Raw genomic sequence first — 19,199 nt, 5'->3', positions numbered from 1 at the left:
CCACAACCTCTGCTTCCTGGGTTCAGGCAATTCTTCTGCCTCAGCCTCTAATGAGTAGCTGGGATTACAGGCATGCGCCACCGTGCCCAGCTAATTTTTTGTATTTTTAGTAGAGACGGGGTTTCACCATGTTGACCAGGATGGTCTCGATCTCTTGACCTCGTGATCCACCCGCCTCAGCCTCCCAAAGTGCTGGGATTACAGGCGTGAGCCACCGCGCCCAGCCAGCTTGGTTCTTAAGAGTCAACAAAGGCCCACTTAGAGCTCTTCCCTCTTCCTGCAAAGGAGCCAGCCTGGCTTTGTGCAGAGGCTCTCCTGGGAGACAGAGGCATAGGCTGTAGTCCCAGCCCAGCTCCTGAATTCCATTGCAAGCCCAATCCCCCTCTAGACCCCAAGCTCCCATCTATTTTGTTATCAGTGATAGAAGTGAAGGACCAATTGATCTCAGCTCTTCATTATAGTATATGAGTCATTCACAATCATCATAATAGCTAATGTTCTTTATGTGTCAGGTACATTTCTAAGTGCTTGATACATAATAGCTTGTTGAATCAAGTGTGTCCTTGGCTAGCTGCCTTGCTTCCCTTCCAGCCCCTAATATCCCTCCCTTCACTCAGTCCTCTAGAATCTGGAAGACCCTCCATTCTGCTGCTCCTTCTAGCTCACCACAGGAGGCCCAAGTCCAGCATTCTAAAAGGGTGCTATTTGCACACCTCCTATGACAGGTCGCTCATTACCTCCTCAGTCATTGGACAGCTCAGACTGTTATAAGACCCATGCTTTGGGTTCACAGTCATTTTGAAATATGATCATGGCAGTGAAAGTAGATTTATCTTAGAAATGTGTGACCCAAGACCTGCACCTTACATGGGAATATCTGTAAATACATCACAAAGCTGACACAAAATTGCTTTGAGATTCACAGAAGGATGCTTAAAGAAGAATAGACAGAAAGGAAGAGAGAGGAAAAGAAAGAGATGAGGCCTCAACAATGCAGAGAAAAGAGCACACTCCCATGGAGTACAACCTAGTAACAAAGCGTCCTGGGAGAGGTAACATATTGGGAGGTAGAGTGGCAGCTTGGTTGGGAAGGCAGGTAGGGCTTTGTTTTCCTGTTGGCTCAAGATCGATAACAAAGCTGAGCATGGTGACTCATGCCTGTTATTCCAGCACTTTGGGATGCTGAGGTGGGAGAATCATTGAGCTCAGGAGTTTGAGACCAGCTTGGGCAATATGGCAAAACCCCACCTCTACAAAAAATGTAAAAGTTAGCTGGGCATGGTAGTGCATGCCTATAGTCCCAGCTACTCAAGAGGCTGAGGCAGGAAGATCACTTGAGCTTGAGGCAGAGGTTGCAGTGAGCAAAGATGGTGACACTGCACTCCAGCCTGGGGAACACAGCGAGATCCCCGTCCCCCAAAAAATCCATAACAATATTTGGAGCAGGGACCTAGGTATTAAGCCATCCTCTCCAGCCTAGGGCAGAGCATCCACCTATTGGCCAGCAGGGCCTCTGAAGACTTGAAGCTTGGGTAGGCCTCCACGGAAAGTGACAAGTGGGAAAAGTCAGGATACATAGGGTCCCTCAGGTTGGACCACAGGATTCCAGAAGGGAATGAACACAGAAGCTTGGTCTCCCCCGCTCCAACCTTCACCCAGATTGGGAAATCTAGCAAAGTCCTGAATGTTCACTAATATTCCCAATCTCCTTCCATCATACAGATGAAAAGACAGTCCCCGACAGGACAGGGAACAAATGTTTGTCAAGTGAATGATGGGAAGCAAGTCCCTGAGGCTCTTTAACTAGCTTTGCTTACCAAATCCTCACGATAATCCTGAGACAGACAGGGAAGGGATGTTTACTCCATCTCACAAAGAAGGAAACTCAGTCAGCACCTGAACTAAATCCCAGTCCATGCTCTCATCCTTTCTCATCGCAGCTGCAGCCTTGGGAAGGAGATGTGTGGAGGCTGGTTGTTTTTCCCCCAAGAAATGAATTTTTTAAAGATTTTGAACTACTGGGAGTAATGTACTCAAAGAGAAACTCTTATGGTGAAATTCTAGGTACTCAGACCTTTAAAGAAATTTTACAGAATTAGCCCCCATTTTATTAAAGACTAGCAGCATTTCCTCACACATAAAGAGCATTTAAAAATCCCTTCCTGGGCCGGGCACGGTGGCTCATGCCTGTAATCCCAGCACTTTGGGAAGCAGAGGCCGAAGAATCACAAGGTCAGGAGTTCGAGACCAGCCTGACCAACATGGTGAAAACCCATCTCTACTAAAAAATACAAAAAGTAGCCGTGATTGGTGGCGAGCACCTGTAATCCCAGCTACTAGGGAGGCTGAGGCAGGAGAATCGCTTGAACCTATGAGGTGGAGGTTGCAGTGAGCTGAGATCGCGCCATGGCACTCCAGCCTAGGCGACAGAACAAGCCTCCGTCTCAAAAAAAAAAAAATCCTTCCGGGCCTGCAGAAGAGCTCAGTACAAGTTAATTACACCTGCCGCACCCGGCCTCCTCCCTTCCCTGGCTTCTAGGCCTCGATTAGGAAAAGAAAACACCGGAGGAGCTAAGCCCCACCCCCCTGCCGGCAATCTTCCCTCTACCCGCTTCTCACCTGTTACGCCTGCGCAGTTTGCTCAGTTTGAACCCCCTGCCAATCTGCCCCCACCAACCCCCGGGTAGCCATCAGGGCGCAGGCGCAGCTCCGCCCCCTCACGCCCCTGTCTGGTTGGGCCCACCTCCTGGGTCTAGCACCGCCTCTTCCGCGTTCTCCGAGGAGCGATCCGCAGGTAGGGGTGCGCGCGACCGCTCCCCGGCTGGAGGCGGCGAAGGTAAAAGAGAGACAGCGAGGTATTCCTCCGAGCTAAATGGGGCTGGGGTCTGTGAGTGAGCCCTTGTGCCCGGAAGGGGGCAGTCAGGGCCTTCACGGCGGCCGAGGTCACAACCTGATTCAGCTGCGGAGGGATAACAGAAGGGGACGCTTTTCAGGACTGTCCCGAGGGCTCCCTCTGCGACCTGTCAGGGCTCCGCCTGTGCCTGGGGGTCAGGGCGCGACCGGTGTCCGAGATGGCGTTTACTCTGGCCGGTTTGAGACTCAGTCTATCCCAGGAATCCGGAACGAGGCTGTGGCTGGGCGCAGAGCTCAGGCAGTCGTGTCATGAATAGTTTTTCACGTGAGGAATTTGTGAAATCTGTGTACTGCGTTATGGTTAAGTTAACTGTTTTCATTTACTTTCAGTGTTTAAAGGATCCTGCCTGTGTGGGTGGCTGTCCACAGGGAAAGGTATTAATAGTGTCTTCCCAGAGAGCTCCAGGCTACCTGTCATTGACAGATAAAGGCAGGCAGGCTCACAGGAATGAAGTGTTGTTAGAGGTGCTCAACTTTAGGCTCAGGGAGTCCTGCGTTCAGATCTCATCTCTTTCACCTCTTAGCTGTGTGTCCTGGGGCAAGTCCGCTTCCCCTCACAGAGCTTCACTTTCTTCCCTATGAAATGGGCATAACAGGGTCATTGTGAAGGTTGAGTAGGATTATATGGAAGTCACCTAGTATGGTGCCTGTCCTGTAACAGGTGCTGAATATGTGGAAGCTGTGATTTCTAGGAGGTGTGTCATTTTGGATTGGGGTACTTTAGAAAGGCTCTGAGAGAAGAGGTGATGTGACCTGAGCCTTGAAGCTTCAGGATTTACAGGTGGAACTGACCTTGCAGAATGGGAAGGGCACCACTGCCCCTGTGCCACCTGGCATTCCGGACAGTAGGTGTAGTGTCTCACTGGATCCCCACCCATCAGCCAGTGGCTTTCAGCCCACTCTCCTTAGCTTCAGACTGGAAGTGGTATGAAGAGTAAATCCAGGGTTGGGTTTTATATGGAAATGAGCCAGCCAAAGACTTTGGTGTCCCCTGTGCCCATCTGCTCCCACCTCAACTCTTCTCTCTCTCTAATCCAGAGAGTTGGCTAGGAGTCCTGTTACTCTAGTATTTTACAGACATTGACAATTGTTGGGGCTGGAAACTAAAATCTCATGAAGCCAAGCCATGGGAGAGGGAAGCTCTGTGAACAGGAGCTGTTGGAGCCCAGCACATGTGATCTGTGATGTGGTCCCATAGTAATTTAATTACTTTGTTCCTTTTGCATCCTCTTCATGGGTGCCCCTGTGCTCTTCCTGAGACACTGCTCAGAAACCTTGGTGGGCTGCATTGCCTACTATGTAGAGTAGGGATGTCCAATCTTTTGGTTTCCCTGAGCCACATTAGAAGAAGAATTGTCTTCAGTCACACATAAAATACACTAACACTATAGCTGATGAGCTTTTTAAAAAATTGCAAGAAGATCTCAATGTTTTAAGAATGTTTGTATTGGGCCACATTCAAAGCCATCCAGGGCTGCAAGTTGGACAAGCTTGGTGTAGAGTTTGGATTCCAGCCTCAGACAAGTGTTTCCACAATCTGTTCTCAAACCTCTCTCCTGCCCTGTTTCCCTTGATTTTTCCAAACCTACACCCTGTGATCCAGTCAAAATAAACTAGTTGTCTCTGTTTCTCTTTTTTTTTTTTTTTTTGAGGTGGAGTCTCACTCTGTCACCCAGGCTGGAGTGCAGTGGCGTGATCTTGGCTCCCTGCTGTAACCTCTGCCTCCCAGATTCAAGTGATTCTCCTGACTCAGCCTCCTGAGTATCTGGGATTACAGGCATGAGTCACCACGCCATCTAATTTGTGTATTTTTAGTAGAGATGGGGTCTCACCATGTTGACCAGGCTAGTCTCAAACTCCTGACCTCAGCTGATCCACCCACCTCAGCCTCACACAGTGCTGGGATTACAGGTGTGAGCCACCATGCCCTGCCAAGTCTCTGTTTCTCAAACACTCCCTGCTTGTTCCTGTTCAAGCCTTTGCTTATATTCCCCCTTTCCTTCTGTATGTCCCTGTTCCTTCTCATCTTTCAAGGCCCACATCTCTGTGGTGAAGCTTTTCTGAGCCTTCTGCTGGATTAGTTGCTCCCCTTTCTTCTGTAGCAGAGGCTGACCCTCTAATATAGCTCTCATTAGAGTCTGCCTAGGGGTATGTACACCCCATATGTACTCTGAGTGCATGGGTGGCAAGGAATCATGTCTGTTTCCTTCCTTCTCTGTCCAGCACAGGGCCAGTACACAGTAGGCTTTTGCAATATTTGTGGTTAAATGAGTCAGTGACATTTTTTTATTTACTAGCTTTGGCCCTTGTTTTATGAGCTGCCAGGTTCACGATGGGACTTTGTGTTTTTCTTCCTCTTTGTGCCTAAGGAAGGCCCTAGTTTAGACTGATGCCCTAATTACAAGAATTCTGCACAAGCAAGGAATCTTCATTAACGGCCATTGTTTTCAGCCTCTTGTCTTGCCTTGACTGTGAGTTTTGTTGGAAAGTAGGCATGCTTTTATACCCAGAGGTAATGCTCTGTTAGAGACCTGCACTGAGTATATTAATAGTATACTTCAAACGGGAAAGCTCACAGGTGGTTTACTAATTAGTTACTCTGCCCTTGGCCTTGGGAAACAGTGGTCCCTCCCATCTGGGGACCAGCAGTTACAAATGCACATTTTCCCTTGCCAAAAGCCTCAGCATGTAGAACAGAAAGTTATTTCTTGATCATGGAAAAATATACATGGTTGAAGGTAGAATGAGCCTGGGAACCAACCATCTGGTTCTGCCACTTTCATTTTACAGATGGGTAAAGGACTTAAGATTACATAAGGAGGCTGGGTGCAGTGGCTCAATCCCAGCACTTTGGGAGGCCGAGGTGAGCAAATTCATCTGAGATCAGGAGTTTGAGACCAGCCTGACTAACATTGTGAAACTTTGTCTCTACTAAAAATACAAAAATTAGCTGTGCATGGTGGCGGGCACTCAGCTACTTGACGCTGAGGCAGGAGAATCACTTGAACCCAGGAGGCAGAGGTTACAGTGAGCTGAGATCACACCATTGTATTCTAGTCTGAGTGACAAAGCAAGATTCTGTCTTAAAAAAAAAAAAAGAAAAAAGATTACACAAGGAATCAGTCAGTAGTGGAGATAGTTCTAGAAGTGAAATGACATGACTGTTTTTTTCCAGTCTACTGCATCGTTAATAGAACATCTAACATTTATTGCACACTTGCTGTGTTCCAGACACTTTAAAAAAATTTTAACTCTATGTTATAGCTTGGAAAGTGAGGCAGATCATTCAGATCTATTTTCTGATTCCACAGCTCTGGGTTTTAGTATGGTTCTAATGGTAGTCACCTCCTACCCAGTGGGGTGGAACAGTTCTCCAAAGAGCTTGCTCCCAGATCTCTGTGAGTGAGAAATGTTGTCCCAGTGATGTCTCCTGGTATGCTGGAGAGAGATCCCAAGAGGAGTCCAGAGTGTATTGGAAGAATGGATGAAGAACTGAAACAAGTCCACATGAGTATTAGTGGATCTTAGCTTATGAATATTCATGGACTTTAAAAATTACCTATTTATCAAGTTAGGCAGTACATGCATAGTTTTAGAATGAACTCAGGCCAGGATCTTTCTGTAAAGATTCCCAGTTTAGGATGGAAAGATTCAATTCAGTGAGTTGAATTCAATGTTGAATTCTTGTACATATTCAGCTCTTGCTATGTACAAGACCCTGGTATTGAGAAATACACACAGAGGAAAACAACACATTTCCTGCCCTCCTATAAATAATTGTCTTCTCAGAACCTTCTCCTTGCAGTGTAGCTGGGAAGATAGATAAGTACATAAATAACTGAAATCAGACTGACTATGGTAAATGTAGTAAGGAATGTAAACAGAGTGGGAGTTTGGGAGAAGGAGAAATCAATCCCAGCATGACCAGAGGATTCTGAAGGTGGAGAATTTATGCTGGGCCTTCGAGAGAGTTTATTCCTGGGAGAAGGAACAGCTTGAGCAATGGTTGAGAGGCAGAAATGCACAGGTGTAGGGGTGTGGGGGTGTGTGGGGGTGTGTGTTGTGGGAGGGGAGAGGAGTTGGTGTGGAGGAGAAATAAGCCGAAGTGGCAGATTTGGGCTAAAATGTAGAGAGAGGAGAGAGGAGCAGAACACTAGCATTTACCAAGTGTCTCCTTTGCTTTGTGGCTTGCAGTGTGCTAGATGCTTTACCTACTATAATTTATTTAATCCTGTAATGTAGGCCTATTTGTATTCAATCTAAAGATGAAGAAACCAGACCTCAGAAAGATTAAAGTGACTTCCACAAGGTTGGGTAGTTAGTAAGGGCACAGCTTGCTTCAAAATTAGCAGTGCTGGGTTCCAATTCCCATGTTCTCTTCCTTATGCTGCAAGGCTCCGAATGCCATGACTGGGGCTTTGTTTTCTCTGGCAGCAGGACGGAGGTTAGACTGGGGCAAAGACGGTCCCAGAATGGGGACATCAGTGAAGAGGCTTAAATGGTGAATCACTGGCCTAGTTTGGAAGCTGCATGGACTAGGTTTGCTTGATAAGTTTAATAGGTGAGCATTTTGGCAGCCCCCACAGTGCTATAAATGAGAGCATTGCCATCCTTAGCTAGTAGAATCTTAGAACCAGTTTACAGAGGCTGCAGGACCCTTGTATTTCAGGCAGGGGTTCTGAGGGGAGATTGACAGTTCATTACAAAAGGATCTGTCTGGGGAGGCAGCCCATTTAGCATATCCTGTCCCTTCATTTTCTCACCCTCAGATTCAACCAGAGTCTATAAGTAGGAAAGAGCACTACACTTGGGTCCAGAGGCTGGCATTCAAGTCCTGCGTCTGCTCATTGTCATCCGAGAGTCCTCAATCTGTTTCTTTACTTTGTATTTGCTGTCCATTTATTCCCTCCTGCGGCGGTTCACAGAGAGGCTGGGCTGCTTTTCAGAGCTGTGGTTGGTCTGGGGAAGCCATGTCAGAAGCTGGAATAAGTGTTACTAGTCATTGAGTGCCTACTGTATGCCAGGCACTGGTGCCGTGAGCTCCATATACGTTAGCTCACTTAATTCCCATGACAACTCTGTGATGTGGGTGTTAGTGCCCCCATTTCATAGATGATGATTAATTAGGGGAGTATATTGGTTCAGTTCTGAGGCTTCAACTCTTGCTAATATCCTAGCTTGGGACTGTATGAGGAAGAGCTGAGAATATGAACAGAATTCAGAGAGACTAGAGTTTATATGCCAGCCTTTCATCCTTACAGGGAGACAGTAGTTAGGTATGTGGACTCTGGGGTCAGAATGCCTGGGTTTGAGTCCTGGCTCTGTCACTTGCTGTGTGACTTGGGCAAGTTGATTTAAGCTTCCTGAGTTTCTGATTCTTCAACTGTAAAATGAGAATACAAATATTACTTCCTCATGGGGTTATGAGAATTGAGGTGAAACAGCACAGTGCCCAGCACATAGTAGGTGCTCAATGAATGTGAGCTTTAATAGTAATAATAACAATTATATGAATGCCCAGTTCAGTGCTGTTTTGTATAGAAAGTATATTTATTAGAGCCATTTTCCCTTCCCTGGCATTGATACCTTCTCTTTTTCTCTTTTTTTCCATTGCCCTATCAGGAAACTTTGAAATACTAGATTGTTCCAGCACAGGGTTGCAATGCATAACATGGCAGAAAGAGCCTGTAGCAAATGGGTCAATAAAAAGTCAGTGGCTCCTTAGAAAATCTTACCTGACTTGTGTTTTCACCCAGCTCTCTCCACAGTGAACAGGAACAGAGCGGATATGTATTCCTGTTTGCACAGCCTTCAACAAGAGGGCCAAGCAAGGCCCTCCAACTCACTTGCCAAAAGTACAATAACAGTATCTCTGGAAAAGTGGTGCCTAATTTGGTTCTTCTTTCTGTCCAGCTTAAACCCCTCGGGCCTTAACTTAAGCCATTTCTTCTTGTTCCATTTTCCATGAATATGGAAAAGTATCTTCTGATTATAAAGGGAGGATGAGATCAAGATTTTCTCATGAGAATCTTTTCTGTACGTAAAGCCGGAATCCAGTTAGGCCTCATCTTCTCTTCTCCCAGCTAAACAGCCTTGGTCTCTTTTACCTCACTCTTAAAACCTATTTTCCTTTGCTTGGATCACATTGGTCATGCCTCTTTTCTTTCTCTTGGTTTTTCTGCTTCCTGGCAGTAACCCAAACTGTACTTGGTCTTCTAATAAGAGTCCAGCTAAAACAGCTTAAGGGAAGAATAACTTCAGCTGTTTCCATCTATTCATTAACAATTATTAAGTGGTTACCCCATGCCAGAGCCTCTGCTAGGTGGAGGGGACCCAGAGATGAAGCAGACATAGTCTCTGCTCTGTCCCTAGCTCACAGTCTAGGGGAAGATGTGTAATGAAATGCTACAGGTGATTTAAATGTGCACAAGTGTGGGAAGCTGAGAATGGTTAAAGCAATCAAAAGGTAGAAATACAGTCCCTTTTGACTAGACTGCAGGTTAAGACTCCCCTGGAGGGGTGGCAAGACACAGTGCAAGAGTAGTGGTCTGGGGCAGGACGATGGAGACCCTGAGTGACAGCACAGAAGCTTGGTTACTACAGAGGCAGTGGACACCTGTGAGAGATTTTGGAGCAAGGAAGTGACAGGATGAGATCTGGCTTTTTGGACCAAGGGTCGATACCATAAACCTCAGTCTTACCTGTGTCCCACTGATGTGTTCTGTCTTGAAAGTTATGTGAGGGATCTTTTGTTTGTATATATGGTGATTTTTTTTTTTTTTTTTTTTTTTTTGGGCTTTGAAACTTTTTTTTTTTTTTGAGATGGAGTTTTGCTCTTGTTACCCAGGCTGGAGTGCAATGGCGCGATCTCAGCTCACCACAACCTCTGCCTCCTAGGTTCAGGCAATTCTCCTGCCTCAGCCTCCTGAGTAGCTGGGATTACAGGCACGTGCCACCATGCCCAGCTAATTTTTTGTATTTTTAGTAGAGACAGAGTTTCACCATGTTGACCAGGATGGTCTCGATCTCTTGACCTTGTGATCCACCCGCCTCGGCCTCCCAAAGTGCTGGGATTACAGGCAGCTTTAAAACTTCTAAAGAAAGTCTAGCTCTTAAGCACTGGAGAAATTTCACTCCCAATACAGCAAGAAATTCATGAAGAATTGAGACAAAATTGGGTGCCTCGCCAGGCCCAGGCTTCTTAAGACCCAGCTTGCAGGCCAATCTGTGTAGGTTTGGTCTGGCCATGGTCACCCTTCCCTACCCCAGCCCTCTACCAGCAGGAGGTACAGGAGTGAGGAGAGGGCTCCAGGGTCCATCTGAGTAGTTGGTAAAGAATGCTAAGGATCTTTAAGTACTGTGAGAGACAGAAGTTTATTTTTGAGGAGGAAAAAGGAACCAAAGGAATTTTAAATGGTGCCAGAAGGAATCAGGGCTAACTAGGCACTTAGAATCCTGTGGCATATATCTGAAAACCTCCAAATTTTCTTTCTGCCTTTGTTTGCTGTCAGTTTATTCCCTCCTGCGGTCCATTGTGGTTCACAGAGTGGTTGGGCTGCTTTCCAGAGTTGCAGTTGGTCTGGGGAAGCCATGTCCAAAGCTGGAATAACAGTTACTAGTCATTGAGTACCTACTGTATGCCAGACTCTGGTGCCAGGAGCTCCATATACATTAGCTCACTTAATTCCCATGACAACTCTGTGATGTGGGCGTTAGTGCCCCCATTTTATAGATGATGCTAATAAAGCTCAGAGAGGTTAAATTTTATGTCCAAGTCTACCCGGCTGGAAGATGGTAGGGCCAGAACTGGAATCTAGAACCTAATGCCCAAAGCCCTGTGCTTTCTACTTCCCCAGCCTAGCATGGCTCCACATGGCAAAATAACACAAAATTCATAAGAAAGTCTGAGATTTTTTTCTACTGTTCAGGGTTTGGCAAACTGTGGCCCACAGGCCATATCTGACTCACCACCTGTTTTTGTGTGCATGCAAACAAAGAGTAAACATTTTTACATGGTTGGGGGAAATCAGGAAAAGATCAATGTTTTATGACACATGAAAATCATATGAAATTCGAATTTCAGTGTCTAAAAATAAAGTTTTATTGGCATATAGCTACAGTCATTCATTTACTTATTGTCTGAGGCTGCTTTCTCTCTACAAATGCAAAAGTGAGTCATAACAAAGACCATGTGACATACAAAGCTTAAAATATTTACCATCTTGTACTTTACAGAGAAAAATTGCCACCTCCTACCATAGGTAACAAAAAGGGACCAGTTGGAGTATAAACCTAGGACAAGACTAAAGACAGAATGTAAGTTCAAGGCCACGTGCAGTGGCTCATGCCTGTAATCCCAGCACTATGGGAGGCCGAGATGGGAAGACTGCTTTAGCCCAGGAGTTCAAGACCAGCCTGGGCAACATGGCGAGACCCCAACTCTACAAAAAATTAAAAAATTGACAAGGTGTGGTGGTGGTGTGTGCCTGTAGTCCCAGCTACTCAGGAGTCTAAGGTGGGAGGGTCGCTTGAGGTCAAGGCTGCGTGAGCCAAGATCACGCCACTGTACTCCAGCCTGGGCAACAGAGTGAGATCCTATCCCCCTGTTCCCCACCCCCACCAAAAAAGAAGAAGACTGCTTCCATAACTTGCTGGACTATTCTCAGTAACTTGCAGTGGGTCTTGAAGGATAAATACGAGTTATTTTTCCAGGAGCTACACATCAGACCAAGGGAAAACCTGCCAGTGTGAGCATTTGACACTGGTGAGGATGAAGGAGAGAGAGACATTAGAAATGATTTGAAGGTTCTGTGACTGGGTAGCTGAAGAAGAGAAATCAAAGGAAGGAGGCAGTAGGTGGTGGTTGGGAACAAGTCCCATTTGGGACATGTGGTTTGCGGTAATGGTGAAATACACCCAACTTCCAGTTAGAAAGGCTTTTTAGAAATGTTGGCATAAAGGCCCAGAATTCAGATTTAAGCTGCATTTTCAGAGCTTTTCCACCAGGAAAAGGGGAAATGCATATTTATTTCATAGAGAAGTTGACAAAGCAATTTTGACTTGTGATAGCTAGATTTGTGGTATATAACAGCAAACATAGAGAAAATGAAGTCATCAGACTGAAAAATAGCAATAATTATGTATTCAACACAAAACCTTGTTCTCATTTGTGCCACCTGCTGCTCTCAGTGTTTACTTTATCTTTTGGGCTCTGTTACCTCTTGCCTGTGAGACTTGGACTTGGCCACTAAATGAGAGAGCCAGAGGTCATTTCTCTAAATATGTGGGTAGTAGAGGAGTGCCTTGCTCTGTCCTCCAGGCTGGAGTGCAGTGGCATGATCTAGGCTCATCGCAGCCTTGACCTCCTGGGCTCAAGCAATCCTCCCGCCTCAGCCCCCCAAGCCAGGTGTGATGGCAAGCCACAAGTGCATACCACCACGCCTGGCTAATTTTAGTATTTTTGTAGGGATGGGTTTTACCATGTTGCCCAGGCTAGTCTTGAATTCCAGAGCTCAGTCAGTCCACCTGCCTCAGCCTCCCAAAATGCTGTGATTACAGGCATGAGCCACCACGCCTGGCCTGTCAACTTTTCCCTTTGGCCTGAGACTTCTCAGAGCAGAGATGTCCATCTCTATCATCCTGGTCCAGTTATATCTTTTTGGGTCTGGAGTTCCATAATGGAAACAGAATCTGAAAAATTTAACTCAGACCCTTGTTAAATCTTCCAGTGCTTAATGGCAGTGAGGATAGAGAAGAGTTAGACACTGCCCCTTCCCAAATAATCATTGTTCATAATTTGGCCAGGCTGGGCAACATAACAAGACTCTGTCTCTATAGAAAATTAAATTTAAATGTCTGATTTTAAAGACAGGAAATCTGTGATTGCTGTGTATATATCTACTTAGTGGGGTAACTCATAGGTTCGGGGCACATTCAGATTGATCTTTATCTTCTCTGGTCCTTTTAAAAAAGTCAGCATTTTGATTTCCTTTCTGTTTCTGCTTTTTCAAAGTTTACATATCAAAGGGCAATGGAGAACTGAAGATTGCTGGCTATGTACAAAGACCATTGAGACACTTCGTGTAGCTGGAAGACACCAACTCCCTGACAGGGGCTTTATTTCATTTGGGATTTTAAGTTTACAGAGGATATCTTCCAAAAAGTTGGAAAAACCTATAGGTAAGATTGGGTGTACATTTTAGTTATCCTTTTAGATTACTTCACATTGAAATGATCTGATACGTCCAGAGGAAGGGGCGGGTAAGAGACCATCTAACAGATGATGGTTTTCAGCACTTAGTTGGACAGCTGGGATGAGCGGAGCTGCCCTGGCATGTCTCAATGCTTTGTAAGAGGAACACATTTCTGGAGAATGACACAGCAGAGGATCATAAGGAAAACACACAGTAACTAAAACATATTTATTTACTTTTTTTTTTTTTTTGAGACAGAGTTCCCCTCTGTCGCTCAGGCTGGAGGGCAGTGGTACAGTCTTGGCTCACTGCAACCTCTGCCTCCCGGGTTCAAGCGATTCTCCTGCCTCAACTTCCTGAGTAGCTGGGATTCCAGGCATGCACCACTACACCCGGTTAATTTTTGTGTTTTTAGTAGAGACAGGGTTTTACCATGTTGGCCAGGCTGATCTCAAACTCCTGACCCTCAAGTAATCTACCTGCTTCAGCCTCTCCAAGTGCTGAGATTACAGGCATGAGCCACCATGCCTGGCCAGATCATTTAATTGTGAAATTAAAACAACTACTTCATAACAAAACAAGTTAAAATACAACAGAAGTATATGAAGCCCCAGCTCTGCCTGCCTCCTTACTAGGCAGTAGGGATAGAGAAGAATTAGATACTGTCCCTCCCCAAATAACTGTTGCTAATAATTTGGCCAGCCTGGCCAACACAGCAAGACTGTCTCTACAAAGAATTTTAAAACTGGCCAGGTATAGTGGTACATGCCTATAGTCCCAGCTACTTGGGAGGCTAGGGCAAGAGGATTGCTTGAACCTGGGAGGCAGAGGCTGCAGTGAGCCGAGATTGTGCCACTGCACTACAGCCTGGGTGACAAGAGCAAGACCCTATCTCAAAAAATAATAATAATTTGGGCCAGGTGCGGTGGCTCATGCTTGCAATCCCAGCACTTTGGGAGGCCAAGGTGGGTGGATCACCTGAGGTCGGGAGTTTGAGACCAGCTTGACCAATATGGAGAAACTCCACCTCTACTAAAAATACAAAATTAGCCTGACACGGTGGTACATGCCTGTAATCCCAGCTACTCTGGAGGCTGAGGCAGGAGAATCACTTGAACCTGGGAGGCAGAGGTTGTGGTGAGCCAAGATCGTGCCACTGTACTCCAGCCTGGGTAACAAGAGCAAAACTCTGTCTCAAAATAATAATAATAATTTGAGATGTATCTTTTCAAGATTTTTTTTAACTTTTATATATATATATATGATATATATGATGACATTTTGAAGTGTTCTGTGTTACACTGTCACCGGAGGTGTTGTCACACTTGGGAGATGATGAATAATGCCTCATTTGTAGATTTGGATCAGATGAGGGCTGAGTGAGAGTGGTCTGAGCCTGGCCAGTGAGTTCTCATAGTCCCTGGCTGCTGTGTGTTCCCCTTCTTCATCTGAAGCTCCCTGGTGGTGCCATTGTCTTTCCCTGCTTCCCATCCCCAGCCAGCTCCCCTTCCTTAATTCTCCCCTTCTTTGATGGTCCTACTGTTCTTATGATTCTTATTAACTTTGGTTAATAAATATGTAATCATAAGTATATGAGGCCCGCCTCTGCCTGGCCGCATACTAGGCAGTGGGGATAGAAAGGAATCAGAATGTCGCTTCTGTCAAGGAGGGCAGTGGTTTTTGCCCCCTTCACCTTCTTCGGTAATTTGTTAGGACTAGGACCAGTGCTACCCCTATGGCTTCATTCCCTCATTCTGTTTCACACCTCACTTCGCCTTCCTTGCTGTCCCTGCTCTCCCTGTCTCAGTTGTAGGCCCTTCTCACCCTGCCCCGGGCTGTTACAGCAGCCTCTTTCAGCCCTCACTCTCTCTCTAGCCTCCAGTTTGCTCTTCGCATCACAGTCAGTTCCATGGCACCCAGGCACAGCTCCAGGCATACCCAGTCCCTCTCCATCACCTAAGCCAGTGGTTTGCGGTGTACACTGCAGACCATGGGGGTCCTCAAAACTCTCAGCAATCTGTGCAGTCAAAATGATTTTTGTAATAGTACTAAGATGCTGTCTGTTGTTGCAAAGCAACAATGGGTAAGACCATTGGTGCCTAAGGTGGTGATGCTGAACTGTGCTAGTAGCCATTGTATTCTCCACTGTGTTCTCTCAGGTTTTTGTTTTGCTTTCTCTCAGACTCCCATCTGAGTGATGGAGTCTCACTTTGTCACCCAGGCTAGAGTACAGCGGCATGACCTTGGCACAGTGCAACCTCGGCCTCCCGGGGTCAAGCAGTTCTCCTGCCTCAGCCTCCTAACTGAGATTAGAGACACCTCCCACCACTACCAGCTAATTTTTGTATTTTTAGTAGAGATGGAGTTTCGTAGAGATGGAGTTTTAGTAGAGATGGAGTTTTGCCATGTTTGCCATGTAGGCTGGTCTCAAACTCCTGACCTCAGATGATCCACCTGCCTTCTCCTCCCAAACTGCTGGGATTACAGGCACAAGCCACCACACCCGGCTTTTAATGTCCTTGATGAAGCAGCAAAAATTATCAGTTTTGTTGAATTCCAACCCTGAATGTGGTTTTCTTTAATATTCTGTGTAACAAAATAGGAAGGCCATAAAGCACTTCTTCAGCAAACCAAAGTATAGCACTTTTCTCCAGGAAAAGCACGTGTGGGATCCCTTGGACTGCAAGTGGAACTAGCCACTAGTTTCATTTTTCCATGAGACAGTGGCTGTGTTGGGTGCCGAGTCTGGAAGGTAGACAGGGACGGGGGTTTGGAGAGCCTTGTGGGCTGTGTTTGTGCTTGGGGGCCCTGAATGCAGCCCACCTTCGTCAGCTTTCTGTACACTGCTCCCCATTCCCATCCAGTCCTTTCCTCCTACTTGCTCCTTCTTCAGCACACACTTCCTTCTCCCCTTCCATGTCCTTCTGTGGTTCCTTCCACAGGAGATTTAGTAACAGCTCTGAAGGCTGCTTGTAATCCCAGAATCAGAACAGAGGAAGAAGATGGAATGGAGTCGTGTTCTTTTGCCTCTGGGACTCCCAGGCCCCCAGTCCTGTCTGAGGCCTGTGGGGGATCCCTTGCTGGCACCCTAGCAGGCCTCACCTGCCAGTTTTTGTGTGTGTGTGTGTGTGTGTGTGTGTGTGTGTGTGTGTGTGTGGTTTTTTTATTTTTTGAGATGGAGTTTCACTCTTGTTACCCAGGCTGGAGTGCAATGGCATGATCTCGGCTCACCGCATCCTCCGCCTCCTGGGTTCAGGCAATTCTCCTGCCTCAGCCTCCTGAGTAGCTGGGATTACAGGCACGCACCACCGTGCCCAGCTAATTTTTTGTATTTTTAGTAGAGACGGGGTTTCACCTTGTTGACCAAGATGGTCTCGATCTCTTGACCTCGTGATCCACCCGCCTCGGCCTCCCAAAGTGCTGGGATTACAGGCGTGAGCCACCACACCCGGCCACCTGCCAGTTTTATTGCAGTGGGGCAAGACGCTGCCACCTGCATGCTGTGGCCCAGCCTCCCCTCCCATCAGACCCTTGGAGAAAGAATACCTTTAGCCCCTTGCAGTCTCACTGCAGACTATCCTTTGATTAAGCTGACTTTACAAATGGCTTCTTTCTTCCGTCATGTGTTAAATCTGGCTAGTGTCTGTTTGTCCCCTTTCCTTGTCCCCTGCATAGTAATGGTGCCACGAAAACTAGCAACCCCTTGGTGAGATTATGACGCCTCTCACTTCCCCCTGTGTAACCAGGGAAGTTAAGCATGTTTCTTTCACTTCACCCATCTTCCTACATTTTTTCCTTCCTAGTTTCAGAAACAACTCTCCTCCAAGTTCTGTTTCCAAGGAAAGTCTTAACCATTTGTCCCTTCTGGCGTACCCTCTTTCATTGAAATCCATGCAGAATATACCAGGTACTCTATCTTTGTGTGTGTGTGAAGCCATAAAATCTAATATTGAGTGTGCAGTGGTGCTGGGAGGTATGCTTCTCGCACAGGAGGCTCTCTCAGCCCTGCCATGGTAAAGACCAAGTATAAATTGTGGCTAACAGGGTTTTCTCGTTAGAGTCGTGTGCCTGAGTGTCCCCTGTGAATTATAATGCCGCCAGCCCTCTTGCCGCTCCTCTGCTCTGCCTGCCTTTCAGCTGTTTTGCTTGTCCTCGGGCCGTCCATCAGAGTGTAGACAGGGGAAGGAGAAAGAGCTGAAATCCAAATCTGTTTGCTCTGCACGGGGCTTGCGGTGCTGATGAGAAAATAGATGGAGACACAGGTTGCCGCTGGACTGCACTCAAGATCAGGGCAAGAGAGAGAGACTGTGATTCCTCCTCCTCAGCCTGCTGACCTGATGGCTAGCACCGCCTCCCTGAGCTCCTGAAGATGAGTGACCTGTGTTTTATTTCTGTTGAATTTTTTATTATATTATACATTTGGGAAGCTTTTTTCCTTTAATTTACCTTGACAAGGGTGGGTGTTGAGGTGCTTATTTGTTTTTGTTGTTTGCTTTTTTGAGACAGAATCTTGCTCTGTCACCCAGGCTGGAGTGCAATGGCACGATCTTGGCTCACTGCAACCTCCACCTCCCAGGTTCAAGCAGTTCTCCTGCCTCAGCCTCCCGAGTAGCTGGAACTACAGGCACCCGCCACCACGCCCGGCTAATTTTTGTATTTTTAGTAGAGACAGGTTTTACCATATTGGCCAGGCTGGTCTTGAACTTCTGACCTCAAGTGATCTTCCTGCCTTGGCCTCCTAAAGTGCTGGGATTACAGACGTGAGCCACCATACCCAGCCAGATATTCTTTGGATTCATAAGTTGTTGCAGTCCCCAGATATATCTTGTGTTTGATGCTGTTGGCTAGAGTTATATTTTAAGATCCTCTGTGGATTTCTTTTATCCGTGAGTTTATCTGTTCTCCATTCTAAACTATAATTAAAAATGTGCTACCATCAGATCCCCAAAGTGGATGGAAGAACGCACCTAAATTGAGCTGTCAGATACTTGGCTGCATAACCGTGCTTTCTGGATTGTGGTATTGAAGTGCCATCCTGTGTGCTTTCTCCTGATGGCTGTCATGTACTTGCCTCTGAGAACGGTGTATAGACCTGCATGGGCACTAATCAATCTTCCTAGCAGACTTGCTGTTTCTCTGATCGTATGCAGCCAGATCCTCTGAGAAGAGAGTGGGCCTTTCCCCTCAATGGGCAAAGAGCCAGCTTCCATTTTAAAAGCTCAGAAAAAAAAAAAAGAAAGAAAAATACCAACCACCCAGAGCCTGTTTATTGAAGGTTGGTCTAAAAGTCTCTCACGCCGTGTGCCCCATCAGCACTCGAGTGCCTCTATTTTAGAAGGATGTAAAGGTTTAATCACCCTGGTGGGGATTTAGACCCAGAGACTTGAGAGAAATCTTATTATTTCTAACTGCAGGCAAAGAGTATTAAGGCTCCACTCTGGATCAGGGGCATGACATGTTCTATAAGTAATTTATCTTTAACAGGGAAAGGCGCATACTAGAGTGTCTTAGAAACAGGGCTGTCATTGGGCACTGGTTCACTGTTCCTGCTTTTCTCTTTCCCATCTCAGTGTCCTGCTTATTCTTTTCATCCGACCCTTTTTTGCCCAATCTGTGCAGTATCTCAATGCCTGCCCTACAAATGCTCCCTTTAAGATGGGGAGCCAGGTGCTTGCCAATGGAGATAATAAGGTTTTTGCAATAAGTGACCTCATCCAGCAGCCTGGTGCAGACCTGTCAACTGCAGACTCCCGAATGGGTCCTACCTGCAGCCCTTCTGATGGAGGAGCTGTGGGAGGAGAGGATGCCATAGGCTCCATGGGCACTCAGGTCCGTGCTCTTGGACAGTAATTTGGGGCCATTTTGAACCGCAGCCCCAGCCCTATGGCTACCTTCACAGAGGCCATTTCCATTCCAGGCCTTTTGTGCCCTGTGCACATCCATAGCAATGTTGCTGAGCCTATGACTCGTCTGGATGGCCCACTCCCAACCTCCTTCTTGCCTAGCTCCCTCGGTTTTGCCTTTCTGATCCTGAGGCTGGAGGATGTCACAGGTGGGGTTCTGCCTATGGAGTCATTGTTCTGTTTGGGGAAT

At 46.5% G+C, this 19,199-nt stretch overlaps 1 protein-coding gene across 50 annotated transcripts in view; it reads left to right on the top strand.

Moving 5' to 3' along the window:
- Positions 1-2,760: 2,760 nt before the first annotated feature.
- Positions 2,761-19,199, top strand: part of MKNK1 (MAPK interacting serine/threonine kinase 1) — a 42,057-nt gene continuing 25,618 nt past the window's right edge. For 4 of the 50 annotated variants that reach the window (XM_078331649.1, XM_078331632.1, XM_078331634.1 and 1 more), the window contains exons 1-5: positions 2,761-2,794; positions 12,926-13,092; positions 16,910-17,013; positions 17,244-17,479; positions 19,024-19,158. In XM_078331649.1, the coding sequence (XP_078187775.1) occupies positions 19,150-19,158 (9 nt within the window). In that variant the 5' untranslated portion in view covers positions 2,761-2,794; positions 12,926-13,092; positions 16,910-17,013; positions 17,244-17,479; positions 19,024-19,149. Of the gene's footprint in view, positions 2,856-11,148; positions 11,230-12,925; positions 13,093-16,909; positions 17,014-17,243; positions 17,480-18,843; positions 19,159-19,199 lie in introns of those variants that run through there. The other 46 variants (XM_078331650.1, XM_078331637.1, XM_078331646.1 and 43 more) reach the window with 17 other exon arrangements.

The sequence above is a fragment of the Callithrix jacchus genome, chromosome 7, assembly GCF_049354715.1.
Source record: "Callithrix jacchus isolate 240 chromosome 7, calJac240_pri, whole genome shotgun sequence".
Classification (NCBI taxonomy): Eukaryota; Metazoa; Chordata; class Mammalia; order Primates; family Cebidae; genus Callithrix; species Callithrix jacchus.
This window is presented reverse-complemented; position numbering and strand designations above follow the sequence as displayed.